At 39.3% G+C, this 27,617-nt stretch overlaps 1 protein-coding gene across 6 annotated transcripts in view; it reads right to left on the minus strand.

The window, feature by feature from the left end:
• Positions 1–5,503: 5,503 nt before the first annotated feature.
• LOC144195960 (metabotropic glutamate receptor 7-like) overlaps positions 5,504–27,617 on the minus strand; it is a 99,679-nt gene continuing 77,565 nt past the window's right edge. For 5 of the 6 annotated variants that reach the window (XM_077715893.1, XM_077715911.1, XM_077715883.1 and 2 more), the window contains 4 exons: positions 26,906–27,045; positions 20,252–21,187; positions 12,590–12,842; positions 5,504–6,523 (listed from right to left, as the gene is read on the minus strand). In XM_077715893.1, coding sequence (XP_077572019.1) covers positions 6,474–6,523; positions 12,590–12,842; positions 20,252–21,187; positions 26,906–27,045 — 1,379 coding nt within the window. In that variant the 3' untranslated portion in view covers positions 5,504–6,473. The remainder of the gene's footprint in view (positions 6,524–12,589; positions 12,843–20,251; positions 21,188–26,905; positions 27,046–27,617) is intronic. The other variant, XM_077715921.1, reaches the window with a different exon arrangement.

The following is a 27,617-nucleotide window of genomic DNA, read 5'->3' on the forward strand; positions in this document are numbered from 1 at the left end:
CATCCCGGTTGCTTTTCTGAAGAACACCCTCAGATCCCATGTAGGCATCCTCGGCAGTGAATAAGGTAAGAATATGTAGATGTCTTCATACATATCTGCATTTTTTTTTTCCCTCTCTCCTCTTGTTCTCCTGTACATATGTTATATATATATATATATATATATATATATATATATATATATATATATATATATATATATATATATATATATATATATATATATATATATATATATATATATATATATATATATATATATATATATATATATATATATATATATATATATATATATATATATATATATATATATATATATATATATATATATATATATATATATATATATATATATATATATATATATATATATATATATATATATATATATATATATATATATATATATATATACATATATATATATATATACATATATATATATACATATATATATATACATATATATATATATACATATATATATATATATATACATATATATATATATATATATATATATATATATATATATATATATATATATATATATATATATATATATATATATATATATATATATATATATATATATATATATATATATATATATATATATATATATATACACATATATATATATATATATATATACACATATATATATATATATATATATATATATATATATATATATATATATATATATATATATATATATATGTATATATATACACATATATACACACACATATATATATATACATATATATATATATATATATATATATATATATATATATATATATATATATATATATATATATATATATATATATATATATATATATATATATATATATATATATATATATATATATATATATATATATATATATATATATATATATATATATATATATATATATATATATGTATATATATACACATATATACACACACATATATATATATATACATAGTATATAGTATAGATATATATAAATTATTTTCAAATAATCATCATGATGGGACTGAGGTTCAATGCTCATTAAGATAGTGACGGGCCCCAGTAAATTCCCCAGACGAAGATGGGTGAAGCTAAAGGAGGTGACTTAGCTAATTGTCGACTGTCACGATCCATATCTCTAACGACTGTCAAATGAGCACATTTCAGATGGATTCTCTCAACACCCCCGACTTCTAACTCAGCCCCTCAGGAGCACAAAAGGGCGTGAGAGAGGGAGACAGCAAGGCAAATAAATACCAGGAGACATTAATGTGATGAGAATGAGATGCCCGCTCTCTCCGTCTGATTAAAAATACAATAACAAACACACACACAGATAAGCATGTGTGGCTTCAGATAAGGACTTTGTCAAGTACCAGCAATATTTAAAAAGCAAAAATGATTTTACCCTCAGAAAGCTTCCACAAAAGACCGTAAAACCATACAGGAGACTCAGTATTCCAATATATGGATTGACAAGTAAGAAATAAAGTATTGATTTAAAACTACAGCGTGTTTACAATGTGAACCACTAGACAGAAAATACCGAGCATTTATGAGAATTGTAACCACAAACATGCTAAAGAAGGGCCTATTGAGTCAATACTAATCTGTTTACATCTGTGGCAGATTTTCAAGGCCAGCAAGGCCCTTACCGACAATTTTACAATTTACATTTCTAATATTTGTCCCTTGAGATCAAATTGATTTTTTTTCCCAGCAGTCAGTTCTTTACAGTTTGTAGCGCTTACCTTGACTGCACCTCTACCCTGGTAGTATTCTGCTGTTCGATTTTAGGACCGTTCAGATTACTGCGTTTATGCGTTGCCATGTCAATTCTATCTGCTTCAGGCACATTTACAATCCTTGTTGCCGGTGGGTGTAACACTAATTAGCGATCTGGCTTTTTCTTTAACCAGCGTATTCCTGTCTTCTAATCTCTTGAGGTTATAGCATATTCAGCATAATGGTCTGATGCCCTGTTGGCCCCGTTGACCCCAATATTTACCAGACTACCATGGAAGTCAAAAAAACATATTTTATGAGGGTGTTACAGATTTCTGTTTTCTTGTTCGCAATAGCAATCTTAATAGTATAGTGTGTGGTCTGCAAGAGGTCAATGATTGCCTCGTGAGAGCTGTGGTTACACACTGTGGTTTGCTTTAGTGTTCACAATTTAGCCTGGAAAAGAAAGTGAAAGTAAAAGCACAAGGATACAGTGGGGGGAAAAATCACAGGAGTATCTTTATCCACTCTGAGACATATCAGGCTTCAGCTGGTCACCGATGGAAAGCAGATAAAGTTTCACTCTGGCTCGAGATGGGTAATTGGACAGTTATGGAGAGATAGGGGAGCATCAGGCCCACGAGCCATAAAACAGAGCTAGTCAAGAATCGGCATCAATAAATTGTCTGTGAAGGAGCACATCAGGAGTTCTGACAAGGTAAGAGAGACCTTGCTCAATGCGGAGCCATACCAAAGTTTTCAAAACTTGTTTGGAGAAAAATCCCCAGCCTGTTGTCTAAATGCTGTAATGTGTAGTTGATCTAATGCAAAACCCTTTTGATGAAATGCATATGTCTAAAAGCAAAGTCATTAGCAATTTATTGAACATGTCTACCATTGTTGTCTCAGGTAGTTCTAGCAACTCCACTACCAAAACACAGCAATTACAAACAAATGTCTTTGTTATTATAAGCAAAACTTGTTTAAATGTTAGTGTTAAAAAAATGTTTTCCCAATTAAAACCTACTCAAATAACTCCTAAAACTCATTCACTGCTATTGTTAAGGACTTAAAAATCCATGTCAACTGAAAAATATATATATATATTGATAAATGAGCTGGTCAGTCACAAAGTTTAATTTGCAGATTACTGTCTAACATGTCTCTTTTTTCCTTCAATACCCTGTTGTCGTGGAAACAAGAAAGGCCACATGGCCATGAACTGCGTTACATAGACTGCTGATGTTGTATTATATTTTGACAACTTTGTAAGTGTTAGGACAGTTTTTTGTCCATTCTGTGGACAAAATCAACTTTAAATGAGTTTTACGCATAATCATCTTGCATGGGCAGTTCTGATAGTTTGCTCCATTTACAGTAAGTATTGCTGCTGATGGAATATGTTTTGCTTTTAGCTCAACATGATTAGCTTTGCATCTTTGTTGTTCCCCTGCAGCCATTTCCCCGGGAACCGGAACAGGAGCAAGTGCACTGTAATGTAGAGTCAAGTTTGGAGCAGGAATAAAAGATCCTGTATTGGCAGATTAAAGCCTTCCCAGAGAAGCTTCCCTCAGATATATAGTCTGGATTTCAAAAATGGCGTCATTGCCTTTAACCACACTCAAAATGCTTCAAGATAGTGAGCTTAGCTGCAAATCTAAATTGGCCACATCCCCCACTGACGAGTTGCGAAGACACTGACATAGGCAATTAATTTTGCGTGGGAGACACTTGTCCTAATTGGGCGTACAGAAACTTGGATTCTTCTTGGCTGCATGTAAACCAAAATGACAGAGAAGAATAAAGACCATCTGGTCTCACAGGAGCGAGAAGGGATGTTGCACAAATAGCAACAACAAAAACTGGCAGTACCTTCACTCTCCCTTTTAAGTAGGGTGGGCCGCTTATTTCTTATGTGACACACTTGGCTACTTGTTGAAACATTGTTTATATTTGTACCCTCATCACAAAATTAATCATACTGGGCTAAGTAATATAATTGCAATTTGTTCTTGAAATGGGGTTGAATGGTGTTGAATTCTAATAATTTGAGAAAGCATTCTTTTCTATCTATGCTACTAATTGCAAAGTACTGTAGCTTCCCCCCCCCCCCCCCCCCCCAATCGTGTAGGTTGCTTTTCATGCCCATGCATTACAAAAAAGACCTTGTCAGTCTAGTGGCATTCTGTCACAGTGATGAGCGTACTATCATTTTCTATTTAATTTAAGTGTTGCCCTCCTCATTTCAGAGCACTTGTTCTTTTTTCATGTCAATCACTAATTGACCTTTTGCAAAAGCCCCACCACCCCTGGTTACGGTTGCTATGTACGGCTTCTTCAAGGTTCTTCACCGTTTGCTACTTTGATTTCTTTGTATTGTTTTCGTCCTCAGTAGCAGTGAGTTTTAGTTTTGTATCGCTTTCCTACTTTGGATCGATTTCCTGTTTTAAGATCCTCATCTTCTCTCTGAATGAGGATTTAGAATATAAAGACATTTTTTGTTTGCCAAGAAAAACGCTGCTTTGGGCCCTGTCCTGACACAGTCTAGTATGCAAAAGTCTACTTTCAACACAGAAAGACACCGTGTTCCAGCCTGCTTGAAAATTTGTGCTGACGTGGCAACATTTCAGGAAGCAAAAAAAAAAAAAAATACAACTTTTTGTTCTCCGATGAGAATTACCTCTATGCATTTTCATTCTGGCACAAGAAAGCTACCTTTTACTCATTTTAAGGAGGAAGGGATTATCACAGCCATGAAAAGCACTCTACTAGTTTCAAGGGGAAAATGACGAGATTAATCCCGTTGGTGAGTAAAACCCTATTTTTTGAGTATCCCAAAGCTCAGGTGAAAATAACAGAGCCATTTATCAAGGCATTCTTCCATTTTCCTTATGCTGGTACTTGTAAATATGTGCCAAAGTAGCAAGCAATCCAAGCCAGCAGCCTCTTCTCTCTTGAACGCACTTACTGATGTCACGGCATGGCCCCTCTCCAATAAAACATGTAAAATTGACTATTTTGGTGTCGCTCAGATTGCCCAGCAACGCTCCCTCGCCCTTAACACAAAATCAAAAGGCCCTAAATAAAGTCTTAAGCTAAAAACGGAAGAAACAATATCTTATACAGCATGGAAAGGGTTAACTAAAGGTAAGGTAGCTAATTTATAATAGATAAAAATCTTTACAATTAAAAAAAATGCTAAAAATGGATGCGCTCAATTTTATATTTGTCTCTTATCATCATAACTCAAATTGAAACTTATTCTGAATTAAAAAAAAAAAAGTTAGTTGGATAACATACTATCCTTCATATACTTTGTATCTTAGGGCAGCACTGCATTAATGAAATGTACTTTGAAGCAAGAGATAAAGTGAGAGGAGTTTGGCTGCTAAAGGTTGAACTTCAGCAGGGACAAACCGATCTGACACGGCTGCTGGAACTTTGAAGGAGTCGCAGCAGTGAGGGATGAACATGGGGGGAGACAAAAAAAAGAGCAAAAGGGCGAGTGAGAGAGAATGAGAGCAGACTTTCCTGCCTCTTGCTGGGTCTCATCTCCCCTGCATGACAGCCCCGCTTGCTCGACTTTCTAACGCGCCCTGTTTAGCGGGGGACGACGAGACGGTGACATTTGCATCAGTTTACATCAACGCGGTGGTGATTAATAGAGCTTATTCATACATCAGTCTGAGCATGTTAGCAAGGATACACACACAAGGAAAGAACTGGGATGTGTCGTGACACTTTCATTGTATAAAAGATAACAAACTCATTTATTACATGTTCATAAATTGACAGACATCACAACATACTTGCACAGGCGCTGTGATTGCATGTCACACAGTTGCTAGGTACCACAAGGAAAGGCTACAAAAACAAACATGCTTTCACATACAAGAGGGGTCAATCCAGCAACAGATTAAAGCCATATTCTGTCATTTTAATGATTTCCTGTAGGAGAAAAAAACAAAGCGCAGGAGAGTGCCGAAGCTCATTATCGTTATCTTTTAATTCTTTATTTTTATTTTCATTTTTTTTATTTTGCTTACATCAAATAGAACAGACAAACATTGGCACATGCAAAGTCAACACTTTGTGGTGCTTTTCAATACCATCCAAATGCCATTGAACACAGACTGCTTATCTATTGAAGTACTCCAAACATGAAAATACTCTCAAATATTTACAAAAAAATATACGTACAATGCCCATCACACACTCATGTGGGTTAGGCCTTTCTTTTTTTTCTTTTTCTTTCGCTGATTTCTGTAAAACAAAATACTGTATGTGGCAGAGTTCGCTGTTCAAGGTAATTTAATGTACTTGGAGCAATAGAGGCACAGAAGAAAATCACTCGAAACAATACAGAAGAAAAATCAAATAATGGGAACCCCAAGAGAATATGGCTTTAATGATATTTTAAAATAAAGAATCTTGAAAGAAGATCCACCGTTCTTAATGCCCCCGTTCGTCCGCGCTGAGCCCTTTTTAGCGGTCAGCTTGCTCTTCGTTCGGGTCTGCCGGTTCAATACCAACACGCCATGCAGTAGCATTAGCCCACAGCACTGCTAGTCTCTATCAAGTCCGGATGGAGGTGGGATGCGGTCCGCCATCCTGTCGAGTACTGCAGGAAATGCTGGGATATCTGCATTCCTCTCTTGTTCCTCTGGAGCTTCCCCCTTTTTTTTAATCTTTTCAATCACAAAATGACAAACAAGCAGCATTCATTCTCCAGCACATCAGATCCTGAGGTTGTTGTAGTTCACGTATGTCTTCTTGGTTGCTTGACCTAAGCAAGAACAAGAGGAAAGTTAAAAACGACAAAAAGAGCCCATTATTAGGTTTTATTCCTATTCGAGCCTTCTTCATTCACGTAAACAAGTCAGTGAGTACAAAAATAAGTGTATCTATATAAGTCATACTACATTGTAGATATACAGTGTTCCCTCTGTTATCGCGGTTAATGGGGACCGGGACCATCCGCGATAAGTGAATTTCCGCGAAGTAGGGATTACCCTTCAAAAATGCTTAATTTGAATTTAATTCCATTTTTTTTACCCCCCCCCCCTGTATACAGTACACCATATAGAATACGGGTAGAGAGAGTGAAATTCATGTTAGAACAAAAAAAACTGTAAAATATGTTGTTTCAATGAAATATTTGTATTTTTTCTTTCCAAAAAAAATCTGCGAAGCTGAGTCCGCGATAGCTGAACCGCGAAGTAGCGAGAGAACACTGTAGTTGTAACAGACAAAACAATAAATACTACTGCAAAGTTTTGGGGACCTTTGGTCCAGTGAATAAGTCATTGGCCTCCCACCTCTGTGGACCTGGGTTCAAATCCTGCTTTGCTCTGCTTACCTAACTTTCCCCACTTGAAGGTACCATAAAGTACTAAGTATGATCTGATCACGAGTTGGTGTAGTGGGTTGCTCACTCGCCTTCAACCGGGGAGGCTTGGGATCGATTCCCGGTGCTGCAGGTTGAGGTGGCCCCTCCAACTGTCTTCCTAACTGCTATCAGCAGTTCGCAATGAATTGTTTTACTGAAAAATATGACTAAGTGTTTAATATAAGTTAAAAAGGTTTTTCTTTTATTCTTATTCTTGTTCCATTTTCCAGACTACATAGTGTAGTGATCAGCCAAGCGACAGCAGGAATCGAACTCGGGTCTCCCAGATGGGAGTCCAGTAATCTAACCTCTGCGTCACCATATGGCTACGCTTTTATTTGTAATCATTTGAGTGTCTTGAGAAGAAGTCCACAGAAACAACTAAGTGAAAAAGTGTCCCAACTGGGAATTGAACCCAGGTCTCCCAGACGAGAGACAGGTGAGTTAACCACTACACCACCAAGTACCTACAATTTCCTTTGTAATCATTTGAGTGTCTTGATTGCAAAAACACAGAAAAAACAAGGTGAAAGAGTGTCCCAACTGGGATTTGAACCCAGGTCTCCCACATGGGAGTCAAGTGACTTAACCTCTACGCCACATTTTGGCCACACTTTCTTTTGTCATTAATGGAAGGTCTTGACTACGACTATTTAGAAACAACTAAGGGAAAATGTTTCCCATCTGGGAATCGAACCCCAGCCTCTCACATGGGAATCGCACGAGTTAACCTCTACACCACGAATCAGTCACACTTTATTTTGTTCATTATTGGAAGGTTTTGACTACAAATATATAGAAAGGGCTTAAAAAAGAGCCTTATTATACATGGTCATTTTAAAAACAAAGCCATATTATACATGGTGATATTTTTCTTAAAAAGCCTTACTTTATATGGTCCTTTTTAAGAAAAAATCCTTTACTATAAAAAACTTGTTAAACTTGTTCCAGAAATATGACTTATATAGCAGGGCAAAAAAATCTTGACCATTGGGATAGATTTAACACTCAAGGAAAAACGTTGATTCTCTAACTAAAATTTTAGAAAAGATAAATGATGCTTCTTTCCAGATTTCCAAAAGCATGTTTCAGTTTTCAAAGTCTGGATAATTTTGATGAAATATCTAATTCATATTGTGATAGATTCAGTTTATTCATCCACTCTAACCCAAGAAAACAATAATTACAAAAATCAGCAAAGAAAAAAACAACCTTTACTAGATAATGTTCTGCTATGAACTCAGACTGTATTCTTCATTCCTCCTACCAGCTGTGAGCAATATCAAACAAGGTGTTCTGAGTCAGTGTATCAATTCCACTCCCAATACCCTCCGTGTAAAGTCTTACCTTCTATTTTCACATTAACGAAAAAAAAAGAAGAAGAAAAAAATCAAACAAACAGCCGGCAAGTGGGCACTGAACAAATGCTGGGGCAAGCAGTGTGCTCCCAGTGTAGATTGCCATGGAAACGCAGCAGAATGTAACCGAGTGCCCGCCTCGCCGCAGCGTGTGCTCATGTGTGCTCCCGTGATGCCAAAGTATGAGCGCTTTCAAACGTTCAAGGTCCACGGCTTGCATTTAAGGTCCCGCCGACTCGTCACGACTTTTGCGAGGTTGGTTGAGGAAGTTTAAAGGTTTGGAAATATCGTGGGGCATTTAATTTTTCACGTAGCAACCGAACTGTTCACGCCACGCAGTCGCTCAGGCAATACAGGCTAACATTTGTCATTCTTTCCCGGCAGAAGAGAAGACCCAAGTATATTCAGCCTTAATTAAACACATTCCAATAGATTTTCATTCTAGTGCTTTAATGTTACCGTGGCAACTAACTCCCCTGGGCTTTGCAATTAAAGTCAGACCATTCCTTTACAGCATTTTGTAGTCTGGGCTTGCAAGTATGATGAATAAAACATCACGTGTACGACAGAGTTTTGCTAGTAACTATGCGCATCCTTTAGAAGCACCAGCAAACCATTCTGAGAGCAAGTGTATGTCATTTGTGTCTTTCCTCCTTTTAATATTTATAATCGTATACATACTGGATGCATAGCAGTTATATGCTATACTGATGCATCCTCAGTAATTGATGAAATAAACCTGAAAAGCATCACTGATGTTTCTTTGGTTTGACATATCTTTTTTTTTGCTGGCACAGCTTATTTAGTCTTTAATGATGGAGGATTCAACATTTGGCTTTTGACTTCTTAGTTACATCAACAATAACGCGTGGAGGTGATCATTGTTTTTCCATCCATCCCTCTTATCCATCCAACCCTCCATCCATCCCTCCATTCATCCATCAATACATCCCTCACTCCATCCACCCACCCACTCATCACGCCATCCATCCACCCATCCATCCATTGATCCATCCATGTATCTGAGAAAACAGACACCAACCCACCCACACATACATCCATCAAGCCACCCATCCATTCGTCTATCCATTTTATATGAGATTTGGGCTGGGAAACTGCGCCATTGCATGAGTTCCATGCACGGTTACTACCGACCTTCGTATCTCAAAAAACTGCTTGATTTCAATGAACCAGGTGAGGAAATGAGTGGGTGGGAAAATTATACGGCCAAAATATGTGATTAACATTAAGGCCGGTTGCTTTTCAGACGAAAGCCTCTTCCCAAGCATCTGTAACAAGTCGGCACAATCCGGTAAATAACTTGTGAAAGAGGATCACACTCATACTTTCATTTTTCCAGTCATTGCAGTATACATTGAGGACATTGAGTGATGACCGTTTCAGAACTGGGCAAATCTTGCTTTTTCAGTCAAGTTATTAGACCACATCAATACCAGCAGAAATCTGCAGAACTACTCATCTTCATAATCCTATAAATCACTCCGACTCGTCTCCTCTAGGGCTGACGGGCCCTGAAAGCGAGGTATTTGGCGCTCTGATGGTTACAGGCATTGACGGACAGTCTCCGGGGACAGTGGAGCCACAGTTCAGGTTTCGGGGCAGTCATGCACATAAATTCGCCATTAATAAATGTCACTTCGACTGCGGCAAAAAAAGGGCAAGAGGGAGGAGTGGGATGCAGGATGGAGAGATGAGGCGAGAAGACATTCATAGAGGTGAAAGGTCCATAGAGCAGATGACATGATGTGCTTCTGGGATAGCATCCTGTAGACCAAATGACCTGTCGGTACCCGTGGGTACTTTTGATGTTCTTCGGTGACAGATGCTGAGATTTGGACCACCAGCACCCCTGTGGCGACTGCTTGAGCAAATCCCATCTCTTGATGTGTCATCTGACCGTGTTCATGCACAATTTATTGAGACAAAACACACATACGTGCATGTAAGTTTATTGGGATCCTGACAGACGAGTAGGACAACTGTTGGGTGTTTGGAGACATTCCTTTGAATATCCATCATCCCTAGACATCATTCAAAGACAGCTTTTTGAGGGGCTGGTGCACCTGTGGGCGCCGTCAGTGCTGTGTGTGATTACAAGCGTAGCAGGAGACGAGGCGTTTGGCCCATGTAATGTGTGATTTGGATGAGTTGTCAATCATCTACATCTTGCTGCAAAAAAAGGGAAGATGTGTTTCGCATGCCTCCAATGATGGACACGATATACTATGTAGGCACAAGTTGGACACCTGCAGTGCCGTTGTATCCATTTTTCTTAAACGGCTTATCTTCGTTCCGGTTTTCATGGACTGTGATGGTTGGGGAAATCCTATAAATGCCGAGAGTCGAGTAGTAGTAGTAGTTTAATCACCTCGTCACAATATTATAAAAAAAATAGGGTTTAAAGTGGAAAATTACATCCGCAGTAATCCCCCAGATTTTTGCTGTGCCCCGCAAAATATGAAAAAAAATCGTAAAAGGTGAAAAATCGCTTCAAAACTCAAAAAACAGGGTTTTACTGTGAAAAAAATGAAAATCGCGAAAGATGAAAAACCGCAATAACAGGGTTGTCCTGTGAAAAATTATCCTTTGCAGGCCCCGTTGTTCGCTGTGGCCTACAAAATACCAAAAGATGCAAAAAAAAACACGAACTGATATATAGATATACTCACAATTTGTGGAATATGTGTTTGGTCTGTATTACATATGAGCCACTAACAGTGTTAGAACCTGGAAAATAACGCCATCTGGTCTGGCATTATGGCTCGCTACTCACTACTGGACACCTAACCATTATGCCAACAGGAACTATAATTAGTTGTCCCCTCTTGCCTTCGTCATGAACTTTCCACTTGCACCTCCAAAAAGATTATTTTTGGAGAAATCTCTTAGAAATGGTCCAAAACTGTCTTTCCAATCGGTATTAATAACTTGGCTACCACATACTTTTTGCACTCATCGCAACACCATGCCGCCCTAAAAACTCAGTTCATTTCCAAAATGTCTCGAAAGCTGACATTGATTAATATGGTCAAGGCAAGTTGTCGCCACCATCCTTGGAATTCATTGTCTGTGCTCATGCTGACAACACCAACTAGACAAAAGGCATTTAATGGTTTACAAAAGCAAGTAACAGGAGTTACATCATTGTCAGATTCGCCATTACTTACAAAATCCTGACAATCATCCTTCTAACCTATTAGATTGCTTCAATGATTCAGGCACTTTGGATTTCCCAGAGTCAATACATATGTCTTTAAGCGACTGTCAACACTTTGAATAGCTATAAAAGTGTTTGAATTACAATGAGGAGAAAGGCACAAACACGAAATTGGCCATTGTAGTATCCCAACAGGGACAATTGACTGAAAACCCTGGTTCACAATCTTTGTCTAATGTTTGCTTACCAAACTCATATAGTCAACAGTTGCCGTAAGACATTTGGAACAATGTAGCTACAATCATGTTGAAACAGTAAAGGTCATCAAGGGCCCATTCGTCATAATAATTAACAATTCAATTCATCAAAGTGTCCCAATTGCATATCGGACTTCACATTCACCCCCCGGCTAATATGCAAACGGAAATAATTATTCTGATAACGTTAAGTCTAAACGTGGTGGTCTGAGTAACACTTCTCTCTTTCCTCAGATGGATTATCCCCTTTCACTGCATTGATAGAACCCTTATTCTTCTTCAAATCTCTCCAACCTTCCTCTTCCTCCGGCAAGCTCGGGTTAAAGGTCTTCTAGATAACGGATGCCCCGCTCTAAAGGCATTAAACATACTTTTTAGCCTGGCACACTACCAATTAAATTGGCCAAATGGGATTTCAAAGAGTGAGAAAGGAAGTCTAAGAAATACTGGGGAAGTAACAGAAAGACCTATCACTTTACCCCTCTAGGGGAAACCATTTAAAAACCTCAAAGGCACAGATATATAAATGTAGATCCTGTGACATTTCCTGGAAGTTCAACAATACACACTTTCTCAATAAAAGGAAGATATACCTGTCAAGTTTATGGCAGCGTTTAGCTCACGAATGAATGCTTCTGCCACATACTTTAGTGACATTAAGGTTACTCACTCATAGGGTCAGCAGCAGGATTCTCACACAGCTCAGTCTTGGCTTCTCCGTTGGGTCTCTCGCTCGGTTTCTGGGACAAGCGTGACGACATGGTAGCAGCTGTGACCACCGCCTTGAAACTACGTTTCCTCTTCTGTACGTTGAGCTCAGGGTGGAAGATGATGATGTACACCTTGGGCATGTAGAGCATGCCCAGTGCTACTGAGGCACTGAGGTTCATTGAGATGGTCAGGGTAGTCGTCTGGATGTAGAGCTAGCGGGAAACAAAAACATGTTAGAAACAGGTTTGAAGAAGGACAACTGGTAGGAAAGTGGCAGACAACACTCTGAATTGGTTGCCAGCCAATCGCAGGGCAAGATAAAATGTTAACAATGGGTAAAATCATATACACCATTTGGCAACTGGTAAGTAAAACATGATGTACAACAGTTGCAAGTCACTGTGGTCGACAACCACAGTAACATTAACATGCTCATTCATTCAAGAGCAGAATGTAATTTCAGTTGTTTTGCCGTTTACAGCCACTGTGTATGTGAAAGGAGCAATTAATCACTGTTGGACACGATACTGCATATTTAACACAAAGGCGATTCAAGGACACAAAAGTCAGCGCGGGGAGCCATGTGACTTCATCTAAATGTCCTCCTTCCCACCCGTGCGCCTTTCCTGACAAGATTGATAGACCCGGGTTGAGTTCTCAAGTTCCCCCTGGTGTCAGGCATCCCGTTCGGCCCCAGGAGCCTCCGCCATATCAATGTTAAGCGCCTGAGCTTCAGAATTCCACGGCATGTGAATGCCACATCAGTGAATGACTTGCAAGGGTCTCTGCATTTTTTGACAGCGTGTTCCTTTGTCTTCCTGCATCGCCACACGCAGCCGCCTGTGAAAGGCTTTCAGCGCGATACGTGTTAAGATCATTCTGGAGACGGCCATTGATGTGAAGCGCGCACTTACACTCTTGCATGACGGGCTGCCTCACTTACATAACAGTTTTCCACATTTTCCACTTGCAATTGTGATCTTACGTAACCCACAAGGCACATTTGGTTCACGCTATATTATAGATGTTCTTAAAAGGACGGAGCCTTATGTTTCATTTGAGGGAATTAGGGAAAACCACTACATCTGGGCACTTTGTTGTTTGAGGAGCACATTACTAAGCGATAGTTTCCCAAGCTTTACTGAGCCACGACACCCATTTTAAAGAAGAAAACATTCCTGCCACATCATAAACACTTAAATGATGATGATCGTGTTACAATTTATTGAGCTCAGTGTGAAATTCCCATCTCCTCTCATCTAATTGTCATTCTCCTCAGAGTGTCCATTCAGCCTACCATGCATGTTTTCCACATTTCACAATTTTCATTTTATAATTTTAATTAAGAATTTAGGATTATTAATGATATATTCTGTATTAACATTTGCATTAAATTTCCCCAAAATGGTACAGTTTTACTTTTGTTCCATAGGTTATTAATAAACCATTTTTCCATGTTGTCATTAAAAACTAAAAGAAAAAAAATCTCATTAAAATGATTTATTTATTGGTTGCCACTGATGGTGATAGACAGCCAATTAATTTACTTTGTGGCAGGTGTCAACCAAAAACTAAATGCAAAGTCAATCAACAGTTTTCCCTGCTTTTGATTCAAGTCAACAGACATTGAGTTGGTATCTGCACATTGGCTACATGAGCCAGTAAAATACAAACAGATAAACTGTTAAACACAAGTCAGTTTGAGTCCTAAGTTATAGCTCAGAAATTGTAATAATTCTTCGCAGAGGACAAAAATTATAGGCCTGTGGTCATGTGATACAGAATGTCTGCATGTGAGCCTTCACTGCTCAAATATCGGTTGCTTGGGCCATGATAGCTCACAAAGTGCCATTTAGTTGTGTTGCATTAATTCACACACAGTAGCTCTCTATAAGGTAATGTTTGGGTCATGACATCCTGTTTGGGATTTACTGTGTTGACCTATACTGCATTTAAAGGCTGCCTTGTACCGCTATTCCATCTAGTGCTGGTTAGTGGATGGCACTGTCAACACATTCTCTACCACAGGGGTTCTACAGGGCAGAGAGACTGAATCATTGGGAAAGGGAAATGAAGCGTTGCCATTATTTGCATTTACTTTTGTAAACAGAATGACTAATGGTAATTTCTTTAATAGGATACAAGCCCATTTAAAGGACATTGCTGCCAATGCTTTTTTCCCTTTTTCTTAGCTCCACCAATATTTCAAACGCAAGATCATCATCGCACCCACCCACCTACACACCAACATACACATTCTCCAATCCCTCTCGCTTTTCTATGGGCAAAGGCAATCTAGCCAGCACGCCATGCATTAATAACTGCGCGAGTATCTCAATGATCTGTGTTCACGCTGCTCTCCAGAGCTGTAGCAATGCGTCATTTTTATACCAGTTTCTTTTGAGATATTAGGGCAACCAATAAAATCAGTGCATGCGCACGGCGTAGGATAAAATCACCAGAGATTCCCCACCTTGTGTTTCTATGTTTAGTTGTAGCCAGTCTCCATAGCAACATAACACAGTTCTGTGTGCATCGCAATGCAACTGGAAGAAGCTTTTAATGAGATTGTGATAACTTTAACGCCACAACAATGACCCTTTTACAGCTGATTTATTGACCGTGCAGCAGTTTGCTGGCAAGCATTAGGTGCTGGCTCACATTCATCAGACCCAAGGAAAACACTAAAGAAGAAAGTGCAGCTACACAAGCTGTCACCCCCCCCCCCCTTTCATAGGCTAAAACCCGGCCAAGCAATTCTCTTAGTGTCCTTGTCTAATTATCGTGCTCGTGCCTTGGTTTGACTTAATTTCAACGCCCTCTCACCCACCCCTCAAATGTCACAAAACATCCATAATTAATGATTGTTACTTTAATATAAATAAATACATGAAGCCATTTTCATAGCTGCTTGCCAACTCTCTATTTATAGCCACACTAATGATTTATTAACGCCCTCATCAGGAATCAAGCGCCCGCTTTTGAACGTTACGTCCCATTGACGAGCCCGATTGCAGCCACCAGCCACAACAAACGACAAGTCCCCCTTTTTTTTTCTCGACAAAAAGCTGTTGAGGGTAATTCTCATAATTATAGCCACCAGGGATATACTTAGTGCGAGGGCAATTTAGTAGGCTATGGATGAGTAGCAGCAGTGATGAGGGTTTGATTCAGAGAGTGACAATCAGGACGGTCTCTGCCCAGCTACACAACGTCTTCAATAATGGATGTGGGGGAATTTGCTTTTCTCTCAGTTACCTGTGAGTCTTTTGTTGTTGGGGCTGGCCTACTTTCTAGTCTGGTTCATGCCATGAATAACTGACTGGCTATGTGCTGCAAAGGCTGAATCCGCTATGGATTTACTTTATGAGATCATCAATGAGGGGCTGAATTTTAGGGGTTTGCGGCTGAAGTCTCACACAATAGAATATTGTTGGCGTTCCGTGAGCGAGGGTCACGTGTTCTGCGGGCAGTCATACATTGTAATACTGCGGGGTTAAGATATGAATATTACGAGGTTAAGAATATGACAACATTTTGACAATATGTTGCATAATTTTAAGATTTAAATTGTAATGTTGTGAGATTAAAGTCATTTTGTTGCTTTGTTTTAATGTAATTTCAACCAGATGTTGTTTAGTTTCAGGGGCTTTGATTTTTGTTGAGGTAAAATCTGTGTGAGCACAAAGCTGTTTTTTTTGGTAATAATAGGGGATTGGAGTAATACTGGGAGGAAGAAAAAAACTTGTAGTATTACGATATAAGTGTTTTGGTTGTTTTTAAACGGTATGTTAACCAGAAGTTGTAGTATTTAAGTAATATTGGGAGAAAAAGTAGCAAAACAGCATGAGGTCAGTGTGAAGAATTAGAATTTGAAATTGTTTTTTCTTTGGATTTATTTGATTCCCGTTGATAAAACTTTGATGCGAACAACTTTCAATTGTTAATGTAGCCGACAGAGTTTTAAATTAGAAGATTTTCAGTGTAGTGTGCCTTGAGATTTTGTTTTATGCAAAAAGTGTGCTACAGCTCAAAGAACGTTGGGAAACATTGTGACAAGCGACACCTCCCTTCCTAAAAATGTGTTGAGATACAGCATTCGTTTCAAATCTCAGTGTTGAGGGATGGAGATCGGTTGGTGACCTATTAAGTAAGGTCCCAGAACAACAGAAACCGACGGGTGTGAGGCTCTGTCTACTTTGGGGTTTCTATTTGAAGGGAAAAAAAAACAATCCTGGATGAATATCGAGTAACAAATATTTAACACAAACAACACATTTCCATCCTTTCAAGGTTAGGGCTCATAAAATGACATTGCAGACTGTGAGAAAACATTGGACACTGCAGTTGTGAGCTGACAGTGGATGTTTTTGCTGGAGGTTTGCAAGTACACAATGACATTATACTAAAAAAAAACCCTGATTGTGTCTGTCAGGGTCAAAAATATTCACCTATAGTGGTGCTGTGTAATAAAAGGGAACCAATGTATGGGTATTTTAGAATACTACAAGCAAAACGCTGCAACAGTTATCGTTAAGGAAATGACAAGCCCATTGCAAACTCAGTTGCATAAATTAAGCACAGCAGGGTCTGTTATTGTATTTATCATGAGTTCATTTCAGAGGAGAAACAGCAAGAATGTTCGACAATTTGCAGTATTTCAAGGCAGCGTGATAGAAAAACAACAAATGGAAGTCAAGTCCAATGAAAAAACTTCACTGGACAGTGTTATGCTTTCCAAGGTTCATTCTGCCTTCCTCTGACTTAAATTGCTAATTAAGCGTGACATGACTGTCAGTGACTTGAGGGTACAAACCTGCTTTTAAGCCAGATGAGTGTCTTGTCATGATTAGAGTGTTGCATGTTGTAACACTTTGGTGGTAGCGTTTTACTGTACAGAAGGGAGCTTCATGATTATCCGCTCAAATTTCACTTTGCTGCATTAAAGCTGAGTTTACAATTTCACATCTGGGTTAAAAGCTGTAGGCTATTCTCACAGAACAATGGGAAGAATTCATTTAAGAGGAATATGGCCCACACTAATTAATATTTTACTCCAGAACACACTTTAACGACACGTGGAGGACTTGGGAGAAGACAATATCATATTTTTAACCACAAATTTGCTTGACAGAAAAGTGTTTTATTTATTTGCGTTCATATCTTTGTACCGGCATAACTATCCAAAATGTGAAAAAGTATATCTTTAAATTTATGGCTTTAAGCTGTATTTTACTTTCAAAGGTATGAGCGAGCACTTAGTTAAAAAGCAGCATTTTGTTCTCATAATATTCCATTTCCTTGTCTAAAAGCGCAATGAAAAATGGTGTCATCATTCTCTTGAGTATTGTCCTCTTGGCAGATGTTAACCTATTTTCAAAATAAAAGGCAGACACTTTGGCTCCAATTTGCATGAAAGGTTTCACAAACATGATTAAATATACAGAATATACTTATTAGTCAGAATAGGGCTTACAGTAGTCCTGTTAGAATAAAAAGCACTTTAGTGTTTTTGCAATTCCTAACAATACTTAATAGCTATGAATGTCTGAGTCACATGGGACACATGAGGCATGTTCCATGTGGCCTAAGAGCTTTTCTAACATGTTTCTAAGAATGAAGCGTTTCATGACACGAGTCGCTTTGGCTCCCTTTTCTTTTGTGACCGCCTCTAATGGGGGTTTCACTTGGAGGACTTTGTGCCGGGGGGTGAGAATGTATCATCGCGCTGCAGAGGAATGCGGCTGTGTTTTGTGGTCAAAGATGAAGAGAATTTCTCGCACTGAGAACTCGGCATCTTACACGTTACTTTTCTAAACTCGTTTGTAGGCCATTTGAACAATTTTGTACTTTTCCCTAGATTTTACCAGGATAGTGGATTTGCGGTTCACCAAAGTTTCTGACATTTTGGCCTGGAGTTTTATTCTCGGCTAAAGTCATGAGTCAGCTGATTTGCAATGCTGGTGATTCTCAGCATCATTACCTGAATGTGCTGAGTAGCAGGTGCACAAAAGAGAGAGGGAGGGATGCACTATGATCATTTGTGTCTGTATTCACATGACTTCCCACAAAAATGGTTTAAATGAGCCAAATGAAAGTGGATAGAAAAAAAAGGAAATTAGTCGCAGGTGTGCCGAATATGGATATCTTGCTGTAAATGAAAGAAATTTGGAGAATATCACCACTGTACAAAGCAGACTGACATCATACAATCTTGTGAATCTGTCCTATAAATTCATTTTTTTCTATCCCGGGCCAATTATCATTTTTTTTTTTTTTCACGACAGATGCAGTTCAAAACCAAAAAAAAAATCTGCATTATGTTTTTTTTTAATCTACATCAACTCCAAGCAGTAATTGCTCATTTTTCTTCTTGTAATGATTTTTTTCAAGAAAAGACCTTTCTCTCAAAACGCAATATTTGTCAATACTGAAAACGTGGGCATGAGTTGAAATATGAAAAAGCATCTCGTTATCAACAGTGATGCTCCTGCAATGACTGCCTACAGGACATGCAAAAGCACTTCTCACTATCTTCGGCTGGGGAGCGAGCAGACACGCAGCCTCAGAGGCCATTAAACTAGGACTCTGTGGTGAGAACTGACAGGCAAAGGAGGAGTTAACTGCATAAGAGGAAAGGAAAACACATTAGTGCTTCGCTACTCTCTGTGAGTAAGATAATGAACTCCTAATCGCTGCTGAGGGTGTAATTCGTCTATGAAATCAGCGCCAAATTGTGATGAGAAAAATCAGTTTGTGATCCATCTCGAGCCGTTGCTTAGCAGGATGGATATCGAGTGGCGCCATTCTCCGAAAGGTTTGCAATAAGTAACGCTTTCCAGTCCGCATCGATATTCTGTCAAGGTAAAACTTCCCTTGCGCCGTTTTGTGCACAAACGTCGGCGAGCAAAACACGAACATCTCATGGGCCGCGTTGATGAATGCATCGGTATTCTCACGGCTGCCGGCAAGATAAGCAGTCACTCGTACAGAAGGTCAGGATGTCATATTCTCAATCAACTCTAGGAGCAGCCGATGTCAAATGGTTTCTTTGGGTAAAGCGTAGCTGTCAAGAGATGGAATGTGTCGAATCAAACTTCCTTTTGCTCCCGCCTCCCAGTTGTTCACTACCTTCCTCCTTCCCTTCTTCCTCATCTTCCTCTTTCTACACCTGTTCATCCTCCTTCCCAGAACGCCGCATAATGGTATAAACGCAGCCCTCGGCATGAAAACCGAGATAATGGCATCTGGAGCAGCCGACACCCCCGTGCGCATGGCTCCTCGGGCAATTTGGGATCCTGGTTCCCAACAGCAAGCCCTCCTCCGCCTCAATGTGCTTATTTTTGTCTGTGTTTGGACAAGTGTGGGTTACCATGCGAAACGGCACGACACAGAAATCAGACGCAAATTAGCCTGCAAGTTATACACTCGTGAAATGAGTGTGCGAAATGCTGCGCGTATGCTGTTTATCATATTGTCTCACAAAAAGAAATGCCTGCGTGTCTGTGGTTAGACAAGATAAAAAGAGGGCTGAAGGGCTGTCTGGGCATATATGCGTCGAAAGAGACAGCCAGACAAAGCTAAGGGCGGCGACACAGACGGAGGCAAGTCATTGACTCACCTTCTCAGCAGACTGGGCTGTGCCAAAGAAAATGGGGATGAACGCCAGCCAGACTATGCAGGTGGTGTACATGGTGAAGCCGATGGGTTTGGCTTCGTTGAAGTCCTCAGGAACGTCTCTTGTCTTGATGGCGTAGATGGTACAGGTTACCATTAGCAGGATACTGTAGCCCAGGGAGCAGATAATCTGGAGGTCCGTTATGTCGCACTTGAGTACGCCGCGTGCCAACATGGGGTTTATAGTTTTCTGCTCGTCATAGTCAATGATGGTGTTTGGTGGGTCCACTGCAAACCACACTAGGACCCCCAACAGCTGCACGCAGATCAGACTGGAAGTGATGGCGATTTGGGAGGTGGGACTGATGAAGCGTGGGGCCGTGACTGTTTGTTTGCCTTGCTCGAAGATCCGGTATATGCGGTTGGTTTTGGTGAGCAGCGCCGCATAGCTGATGCACATGCCCAGACCTAGGAAGATTCTACGGAAGGCGCACACACCGACATCGGGCTTGGCGATCATAAGGAAGGTGATGATGTAGCACAGGAAGATGCCGGTCAAAAGCACGTAGCTCAACTCTCGGCCTGACGCCCGCACAATGGGCGTGTCGTTATAGCGTACGAAGGTGGCCATGACGAAAATGGTGGCGATGATGCCGAGCATAGCCAGGAAGACGGGGATGACGGCCCAGGGGGAATGCCACTCTAGTTTGGTGATAGGTATGGGCTGACAGGCAGTCCTGTTGGGGTTGGGCCTCATATTGTAAGCACACAGTCTGCAAGAGGTTTCGTCATACTGGTACTGGTATCCGTCACAGAGTTCACAGTGCCAGCAGCATGGCATCCCTTTGACCCTCTTCTTTCTCTCCCCGGTCTTACAAGGTAGACTGCACACTGAGATGGGTACCTCCTGCTCCCCTTTGGGCCACTGAAGCTCCTCCAGCTGCAAGATCGAAGTGAAACAGAATAAGACATTTAGACACAAATGTATTGAGACCTAGTAACAACACCCACAGACAGTAAAAATGTAAGAAAGCAAACCCACACAAGAAGGGGGAGATAAAGCAAATGGCATAGAAAAGCCAGTGCTACGACCATAACCGCAACCCTGATTCATCATGACTTACATAATTTATTATCAGTACGGTGCAAAATAGCATCTGTTTATCTTGCATCCCAGCTAAGAGTCTTCTCTTATGCTCAAAGGTAGAATTGATAACCATGGCAGCAAAGTACTTTTGCTCATTAGATTAAGATGAATGAAAAATGCCATAAACCTGCTCTAATAATGGAGCTAGCGAGGTGTGAAATATGCACCTAATGGACTTAGGGTTGCAAATGTCTAGTCTTTGCCGAGCTGTTTGTACTTATTAAACTAATTTTGTCAGTTTACAAAAATGGCATGCGCAATCTTTAATTCTACCCCGGGAAGCCACAAGACTGTCCATTATCTAAACTCTTAAAAGTCTAAAACACCATGAAAAAGGCTTAGTTTGTTTGGTCAGGGAGATTTAAAAAATGTATGATGGTAAATTCCTTTTGATGACGCTTTCAACAGCTAATTTGTTGTGAAATTATTCTTGTGCTAAGGTTTTCCAAGGCTGCAATAGTACTACAGGATTAACAGGACAGCAGAGCCCTAGCTAAGTATGGCACTGATTTTAACAGCAATACCGACATATCTAAATTATGTAAAATGACATGAATTATGACTGACGGGAGACCAATGTCGTAAGAAACTCAGCTCAAGTTAAGGTTGCCAACTGTTCCTAGAAAAATGGAATCATCTCCTTTTCAGAAACAAAACTATGTGTACTGTTTTCTGTACTATCATGGATCTCTAAAATAAATACAACAAAAAAAATGGTAGGGCTGCTTTTTAAGAATATGCCGCCACAGGTATTCCCCCTCCTCTGCATTTCATTGGTCAAGTTACTGTTTCTGTTATGAAGATAATGGATGAAAAGATGGCCCCATGGATAACCTCCCCCCCAAAAATGTAGCATCGATGTTGTGGTTACATTTTTTTGTGTTTGCTTTAGAGGTTATGTTTGTACTTTCCCTCACTGCATAAAATTTTCTGCTTTGTATTTTAAGCCTCATGAGTCCCATGGTCAAGTCTGTATTTTGGAAGCATTATTGTAGCAAAATTTTCTGTAAATGTGACTTTAAAGCGCCACAGAAAATTAACTGTTTCAAACACAGCTCTGTCAACACGAATCAAAGCAAAGTCTTTGAACTCTCTCTTGGTTTTTACTTGTCACCAATAGCCATTTTGTATTTAAACACACCCTAACCCCTAACCCTAACCATTTTGTATTTAAAAACACCCTAACCCTAACCCTAACCCTAACCATAACCCTAACCATTTTGTATTTAAACACACCCTAATCCTAACCCCTTACCCCAACCATAACCATTTTGTATTCAAACAAACCATTTTGTATTTAAACACACCCTAACCCGAACCCCTAACCCTTAACCCTAAACCCTTAACCCTAACCCTAACCCTTAACCCTAACCATTTTGTATTTAAACACACCCTAACCCTAACCATTTTGGATTTAAACACACCCTAATCCTAACCCCTTACCCTAACCATAACCATTTTGTATTTAATCACACCCTAACTCCTAACCCTAACCATTTTGTATTTAAACACACCCTACCCTAACCATTTTGTATTTAAACACACCCTACCCTAACCATTTTGTATTTAAACACACCCTACCCTAACCATTTTGTATTTAAATACACCCTAACTCTAACCCTAACCCTATCCCTAACCCCAACCATTTTGTATTTAAACACACCCTAACCATTTTTTATTTCAACACACCCTAACCCCTAACCCTAATCATTTTGTATTTAAACACACCCTAACCCTAACCATTTTGTATTTAAACACACCCCAACCCTAACCATTTTGTATTTAAACACACCCTAACCCTAACCATTTTGTATTTAAACACACCCTTACCTCTAACCATAACCCTTACCATTTTGTATTTAAACAAACCCTAACCCTAACCTCTAACCAAAACCCTAACCATTTTGTATTTAAACACACCCTAACTCTAACCCTAACCCTGTGTCTTTTTAATCTGTATTGTATCAAACCCTGGTGGCCAAAGTGCTCAAACCAATAAGAAAACAATGTGGGCCTAGAAGAGATTCGCTTATTTTAAAAGGGACAGAATTACAATTGTGGTCAGGAAATGAAATAAACTTGTAAGTCAACGAACCCCTCTAAGCGGTAATGGTATCATGCAGTAGATCCATAAACCAAATCACTAGCTGGTGGCGGTTCATTTTACATATCAAAATGGACGTACTCTAGCAAAATAATGCACTTTCATTCAAATATTGATCACACGGTATTAAAAAGCAAAGCGGAATGAATATACCCTGTATAGTGTAACCCACCAGACAATACGACTCCTATAAAGACCACATTCTTCAAAAATTATGGCAACGGGCAATTAATTCTGACGTGAGGCAGCACTTTTGAAAATGCCTACAACTCACAACTTCACATCAATAGCATACACATAAAGACACATGCAATGCGTTGTGTGTGCACCTGAATGACAAATGCATCGGTTCTTTTGGTGTCTGGCTAGATTCTCATCTGCCATTTATCTGAGGGCACTGACGTGCCATTTGTTATTTGGACAATGAAGGGTGCTGGCTGGAAAACCTCCCGATTACACACTGTGTAGAAACCGTAATGAGCCCAACAGCTCTGTTGCCATGGAGACCAAAAGCAAAAAAATGTTGACAGCATGGTCTCTCATGGCTGTTCTACTTGTCGTTTGTGTTTTTTTTTTTTTTTTGCTGTAGTGCTTTGACAGATCATCTGAGTGCTTATGAGATGGAAAAGCCTCATATTGGTTTCTACATTTTTATGGCACTGAAATTTAATTGCGCTGCAACATCATTTGCTTTGTACTCGTTGCAAAACATCCACAAATATCCATCAACAGAAGTTATTCCACCTGTGCTCTCAAATGCATAGAGTTAAGTTTATTTCTGGTGACCCAGACAACAATTATGGAAATTTGTGCTCATCTGTATGTAAATGCCGTCTTGTTTGTAATCTCCGTTACACGATGATACAACATTTCATTTCAGGTTGCTTCTCTTCATGTCAGTAATTTCATACCGTGTTTGCTCTGAGGGGAAAAAAAACACATGAGGTTCTTTATGATCCGCATGAATCACTAAAGTCAATTCTTGTGTCAGTGAGCACCGACGAACATTTTGCACGGCAGCTGTCTCTGCACCACTGCACTCATATCTAACCGTAGAGGTCTTTTGGGGCAAAGGAAAGATATTTTAAGTTCCTGTAAAATGACGTTTTTTTTTCTCAGTTATCTACAGGAACAGTGGGAAATTATCACATTACATGAACTCTCATACCAAGATATCTTATAAAATAATGACAGCTTGCAAGTTTTATTGGCTTTTTTGTAGGGGTATATTCAATTGCAGCTTATATTTGATCATCTATTTTAACTGGGAATCTAAAAGTTTGACACAGTAAATGCATATTTAAAACATCTAGAGGGAAAATAAGAAAAGCTTCAAAAACATGTATTTGTACTTCTGTCATCAAACACTAAACTGATAAAAGATTTGACACATGCAATAAAAAATACTTCTTCTCCCACTCCCACATTTTTCCATAGAATCCTCGAACCTACTGCATAGAGCAGCATATCTGATGTTTTTTTTCCCCCAAAACAAAACCACTAAACAAATAATATCTTGGTACTACACTATTTGGAAGCCTCCTTTTTGATGTTGTTGTGAAGCATACAAATCTAAGGCGTTTAAACCGACTCCAGATGTTTTGGAACCAATAGAAAGCAGATGACTATTGAGTCAATGTCACATAATCAATGCCACTATTGCTATTTCTATAAGTAGCTAATTTACTTTGCATTCTTTCACCTTCAAAACAAGCCTGATAACTTCTGGCCTTACAAAATAACAGAACTTTTAGCTGAAACATGATAGTATTTTCTCTTTAAGTTCAATTCAACCTTATTTCTATATCAAAATATCTTGAATATTTGCCCCAATTTTCAATAACACAATGTTACCCCTCTTGGCCATGATTCCAAGAGATTTGTTTGGTCTAAGTACAACACAGCACATCACCAAAAGAACACTCTTACAGTGAATCATTACGATGACAGTGTCATGTTCTGAAGCTATTTTTCTTCTGCTTGAGCTGCTGAGAGGAGGTGGGGAGAATTACGAACACTTCCAAAGAGCAATCTGTTTGCACGGGAGCTAGAAAGCAATATAAATGCACGAAAAGTCTCCTAGAATATCTGAAATGCATCTGCAGTTAACTAGAGGCACTTTAAGTTAGAGTGGCAGTTGTTTCCCGACTGGCATATTTTAAGAGTAGTAGTTCTCATGCTTTGGATTGAACACATACTAAAATAGTCACAAATGTCTACCAAAACGATGGGAGAAGAACATAGACTAAAGATGAATAAAAACAAACCCTTTTTCTACTTTTCTTCTAAAATGTGAATAAAAAGTCAATATGCTAATTTCTAAACCTTTTAAACTGTTACATGTTACTGGAGTCTAAAAAAAAATGGATTATATAAAAAAAGGATGTTGTTTTTGACATATGGCACAATATATTTTATGTGATACTTGGATCATCCAGTAAAAGAATTATATGAAAAAGAGAAATATACTATGCGGTATTGTTGTTGGACCTTGGCACTTCATCTTGACGAATGGAAGTAGCTACCCATTTCCATCTTAAACCATATTAGCATCTTATTTCCATTTTTTTGGTGAAAGCCAAGTAGTATCCTCTTATGTGATAAATACACAGACGCGTGAGTGTGTGTGTGTGTGTGTGTGTGTGTGTGTGTGTGTGTGTGTGCCTGTGTGTGCCTGTGTGTATGTGGCATCAACTGTTATCTGCTGCCAGTAAGCGGAATTTCCCTTTTGTCTTTGGAATGGAAAAAGCTGTGTATTGCTACACATCAACTACAGGGAAAGTAAATATAGCTCACATTATAGTTAAGATGCAAATATATCCTGCAATATCACATGAAAAGATACTTTTCTTTTTACAAAGACATAAGAGCCTCACTCACGCATACAGAATTTCTAACAGGGAGAAGGGAATGAGTATAAATCATTATAGTAGATGTACAGCGGTGTCTTGACCTAAGAGTTTAACACCACTTCACAAATCATTTTTGTCTATGCAGAGGTTAGGGTTGGTATCCTTGAGCTTTCTAGGAGAATGTTTTATTTTCAGAAACAGAGCCATTTTGGATAATGCCCCCATGCGGGAAGGGGCAGAACGACAATTTTCCATATATGATCAAAAATCTTTTTTTGAAAAACGGTATCTAAGGATTTCCAGCAAATCAAGACAGGTCTATCCAACTCAAGTATTGGTCTCCTTTGGCCATATTCTGAGATTTGATCATCATGAATTTACTCCGATTTGAAGGACAAAAATAAAAAAACAATGTTTTGCCTTTGCTTATTCTTATATGCCTTCACCTCATCTTATTGTATGCATTTCAAGTATTTTGTCAGAATAGCAATGTGAATTATTCCGCTTCGCTCACATTCCAGTACATTTGCAGGTGTTATGATGAGAGAGTCATACCCTGAGCTGGAGGTTCTCCACCCACTGCCCGACCGCCTTGTATTCCGGTACAGAGGAGTTGGCCATCTGGAACTGGAACAAGTCATAGCGTCCTGGAGCATCACCGTTCTTATTAAAGACAACCGTGGTGGCAGCACTGCCTGTAGAGAGAGAATAAAGGTAGGCATTGGTGTGACACAGTGTCACATCGTTGGAAAAATAAAAGAAAGAAAGAAAAGCATGAACTTGTAACCTCTGGTCTCTTGCAGTTTACTGGCCTACACCAAGAAAAAAATGCCTCATTTTCTTCTAGTTGGCATCTCTAAACACCATCATGACCTACATGCTGCATTTCACCCTAATCGGAGGCAAGAACGCTATCTCCCTACTGACCAGTACCGCAGTACCTCACCTGCTTCCTATTCATCATCAGCCTTGCACGTAGCCCACAGGAGGAATAGGTTTCCTTCTCTAGTGCATGCTCATATTACATTTGCAGGCTCTCAGTTGCTGTCTAATAGGGAACAGCGAGCAATGTTTGAAGATAAGTGCGCGCTTCAGGTTAGAGGTGAGCCACGGCATTCACACAGCAGACAACAACAGGATATGGAAGCAGAATAAAGAGGTCAACCAAAGAGTCATATGGCCTCCATCTGCTCTCAGTGCATAACAGCCGGTTTCAAGCCGAATCCTGAAGATTGCACTAATTAACGTCACGAGGACAACGTATCCT

Source organism: Stigmatopora nigra, chromosome 1, assembly GCF_051989575.1.
Source record: "Stigmatopora nigra isolate UIUO_SnigA chromosome 1, RoL_Snig_1.1, whole genome shotgun sequence".
In the NCBI taxonomy this organism is placed as follows: domain Eukaryota; kingdom Metazoa; phylum Chordata; class Actinopteri; order Syngnathiformes; family Syngnathidae; genus Stigmatopora; species Stigmatopora nigra.